General features: G+C 42.7%; 1 protein-coding gene across 1 annotated transcript in view; it reads right to left on the reverse strand.

Moving 5' to 3' along the window:
- LOC113824967 (guanylate cyclase 32E) overlaps window positions 1-5,000 on the reverse strand; it is a gene marked incomplete at its 5' end in the record, with an annotated part of 113,496 nt that overhangs the window by 33,667 nt on the left and 74,829 nt on the right. The window contains 1 exon segment of the mRNA XM_070119770.1: window positions 1,333-1,507. Within this exon segment, the coding sequence (XP_069975871.1) occupies window positions 1,333-1,507 (175 nt within the window).

The following is a 5,000-nucleotide window of genomic DNA, read 5'->3' on the forward strand; positions in this document are numbered from 1 at the left end:
AGACGAACAGAGAGAGAGAGAGAGAGAGAGAGAGAGAGAGAGAGAGAGAGAGAGAGAGAGAGAGAGAGAGAGAGAGAGAGAGAGAGAGGGAGGAGGAGGGAGAGAGAGGGGGGGAGAGAGAGAGGGGGAGAGAGAGAGAGGGAGAAAGAGAGAGAGAGAGAGAGAGAGAGAGAGAGAGAGAGAGAGAGAGAGAGAGAGAGAGAGAAGAGGAGAGAGGAGAGAGAGAGGAGAGAGAGGGAGAGAGGGGGGGGGGGAGGAGAGAAAAAGAGAGAGACAGAGAGAGAGAGAGAGAGAGAGAGAGAGAGAGAGAGAGAGAGAGAGAGAGAGAGGGGGGGAGGAAAGTTAGAGAGAAGGGGGAGGGAAGAGGAGAAAAAGAGAGATTTTAACAGAGAAGAGGAAGGAAGAGAGAGAGAAAGAAATAAAGAAAGATATGAGAGAGTATGTAATAGTGAAAGAGAAAGACGGAATAAACGAGAGAGGGAAATAAAAAGTGAGAAAGACAAAGGAGTGGGAGCGAAATAGGGAAAGAAATAAAGAGAAAGAATGTGGCAGGGGAATAGACGTAAATAGAGAGATATGTGAATAGGTAAAAAACCAATGAGGAAAGTGCGTGGGGCAAAAGAGAGAGAGAGGATTAGATGAATGAACAGTTAGAATTAGACAGAAAAATACACAGAGCAAATAAGAATAAACGAACAAACTAACTGAAAGAAATAAACCAATATAAAAGAACAAGAACAGAAACAAAAATGAAAAATAAAATCGTGCCTGAGGAGAGAGACAAAAAAAACTTTTTTTTTCCTACCAGACATACCTCTCTATCTTGACCTCTCAGCGCGTCTCCGTTCCTCTGCTTTGTTCACCGAGGCCGCTGAACAAAACGTAAACTAGAAACAACACATAGTTTGAAGAGGCAGATGAACGGGAGATGAACATTCAGAAACACGTCCATTCAGTTAGAAATGCAAATCTGGAAGTTTTGAAAATCGACATGCATAAACATTCGTGAACAAGGATATGTAACGAACGACACTGAAAAGAGTAAAGTATAGAATCGTATGAATAACGAACGAAAATAACCATTCTCTTATAGAACATAAATATATTCACGAAATGATAATCTGATACGAAGCCAAAGAAATAAAATATATATCCGAATAAAACACAAAGAATCATGCCTCACAATATATATATACGTATATATATATGTACATACATATACATACATATATGTATATTTTTATATATGCATATACACTCGTATCACCATCACAAGTACAACACCATGCTTGCCCTAAAAAAAAAAATTAAAAAAATACGAAAGGCACTCACAGCCCCGCCTGCATTTCCTTCAAGCGCATCTGGATGAGCTTGAAGTCGGGCCTCTCGTCAGGCTCCTCGACCCAGCACTCCCTCAGGCACCGGTGGACGTACTCGGGCGCCTTGAGGGTGTCCAGCGGGGGGCGCAGCGGGGGCTCGCAGCACTCTCGGAGCTTCGATAGGATGTCTGGAAGGAGCGGCAGGAGGCGGGGGGGGGGGTTAGATGGGGGGTGTGGTGGAGTGTCTGGTGTTGAATCTGTTGTGTGGTCGTGGTGATGGCGGTGTGGGGATGGCGTTTAAAGTCCTGTGTAGCGAAATGGATGAATAACTTAGAGTGAGTTTTGACAGGACGTAAGTTGGTGTTAGAATGAGGATATGAGTAGCACTTATGGTGTTATGGTGATAGGATGGTGTTTGTGGTGTGGTGAGCTCAGTTCCGTAAAAGAAAGATATTTGAATGTGCCCATCATATATATGTTAAACATATATATATATATATATATATATATATATATATATATATATATATATATATATATATATATATTATATATTATATATATATAATTATTATTACATATATATTTATAAATATATATATAAATATGTATATATATATATCATATTATATATATTATATATAATATATATTTATATATTATAATATATATATATATATATATATATATATATATATATATATATATATATATTATTATTATAATTATATTATAATGTTATAATTAATATATATATAATATATATATATATATATATATATATATATAATATATATATATATATATATATATATATTATATTATCATATATAAATATGTTTGTTTGATGTTTAATGGATCTGTTCTTCTGTTAGGTTGTGTGTATTTGCTCACCTGGAATATTTATGGGTAGACTTGAATTGGTTTACTGAAGAGGCCTTTTCTATTTATTGCGTCTAGGTAGAGTATAGATACACACAATGTACATAGACACACACAAACACACAAACATCCAACATACAAACAAATAAACACACACACACACAAACACCCAACACACACACACACACACGCGCGCACACAAACACTCAACATACAAACACATAAACACACACACACACACACAAACACCCAACACACACACACACACAAACATCCAACACACACACACACACACGCATACACCCAACACACACACACACACAAACACCCAACACACACACACACACAAACATCCAACACACACACACACATGCACACAAACACTCAACATACAAACACATAAAATACACACATACACACACAAACACCCAACATACACACACATAAACACACACAAACACCCAACACACACACACACACACAGACACCCAACACACACACAAACACCCAACACACACACACACACACACAGACACCCAACACATACACAAACACCCAACACACACACACACACCCAACACACACAAACACCCAACACACACACAAACACCCAACACACACACAAACAACCAACACACACGCACAGACACCCAACACACACACAAACACCCAACACACACACACACAGACACCCAACACACACACAAACACCCAACACACACACACAAGCAAACGCACAAACACCCAACACACAAACACACATAAACACCCAACACACACACAAACACCCAACACACACAAACACCCAACACACACACAAACAACCAACACACACGCACAGACACCCAACACACACACAAACACCCAACACACACACACACAGACACCCAACACACACACAAACACCCAACACACACACACACACAAACACCCAACACACACACACACACAAACACCCAACACACACACAAACACCCAACACACACACACACACAGACACCCAACACACACACACACACACAGACACCCAACACGCACACAAACACCCAACACACACACACAAGCAAACGCACAAACACCCAACACACAAACACACAGACACCCAACACACACCCAACACCCACACACACACACACAAACACCCAACACACACACACACAAACACCCAACACACACACAAACACCCAACACACACACGAACACAAACACCCAACACACACACACACGAACACAAACACCCAACACATAAACACACACACAAACACCCAACACACACACAAACACCCAACACACACACAAACACCCAGCACACACACAGACACCCAACACACAGAAAACAAACACCCAACACACACACACACACACACAAACACCCAACAAACACACAAACACCCAACACACACACACACAAACACCCAACACACACACAACCACCCAACACACACACATGCACACAAACACCCAACACACACACAACCACCCAACACACACACACACACAAACACTCCAACACACACAACCACCCAACACACACACACACACACAAACACCCAACACACACACAACCACCCAACACACACACACACACACAACCACCCAACACACACAACCACCCAACACACACACACACACACACAAACACCCAACACACCCAAACACCCAACACACACACACAAACACCCAACACACACTAGAAACACCCAACACCACACACACACCCACACACACACCCAACACACACACACAAACACCCAACACACACAAACACTCCAACACACACACACACACACAAACACCCAACACACACAACCACCCAACACACACACACACACACAAACACCCAACACACACAAACACCCAACACACACACACACACACACCCAACATACACACACACACACCCAACATAGCACACACACACACACCCAACACACACACACACAAACACCCAACACCCAACACACACACAGACACCCAACACACACAACCACCCAACACAACACACACACACACACACACAACACACACACACACACACACAAACACCCAACACACACAACCACCCAACACACAAACACACACACACACACACACACAAACACCCAACACACCCAAACACCCAACATCCACACACACACACACCCAACACACATACACACACACCCAACACTCACACACACACCCACCCAACACACACACACCCACCCAACACACCCAACACACACACAGACAAACACCCAACATACACACACACACACACCCAACACACACACAGACAAACACCCAACCCACACACACACACAACACACACAAACACACACACAAACACCAAACATACACACACACACACGCAAACACCCAACACACACACACACACACACACAAACACCAAACATACACACACACACACACACAAACACCCAACACACACACACACACGCACACAAGGGAAGCAGACCCTCACCTCCATCTAATCTCCGTCTGACAACTACACAAATACCCGCCGAGTTCCTTCTCCTCACGAGACGTTCCCCAACATCAAAGGCCAACAGGACCTCCCGCCAGAAAAAAGGAACTCCCCAACATAACCAAAAGAGCCCCCTCAGCATAACATATAGACCTACCCACATAGTAAAAGGAACCCCCCCCCAACATAGCACATAGGCCTACCCACATAGCAAAAGAAACTCCCAACATAACCAAAGGACACCCCACAGCATAACACATAGTCCTACCCACCAGAAAAAAGGAACTCCTCAACATAACCAAAAGACACCCCTCAGCATAACACATAGACCT

This window comes from Penaeus vannamei, unplaced genomic scaffold, assembly GCF_042767895.1.
Source record: "Penaeus vannamei isolate JL-2024 unplaced genomic scaffold, ASM4276789v1 unanchor636, whole genome shotgun sequence".
NCBI lineage: Eukaryota > Metazoa > Arthropoda > Malacostraca > Decapoda > Penaeidae > Penaeus > Penaeus vannamei.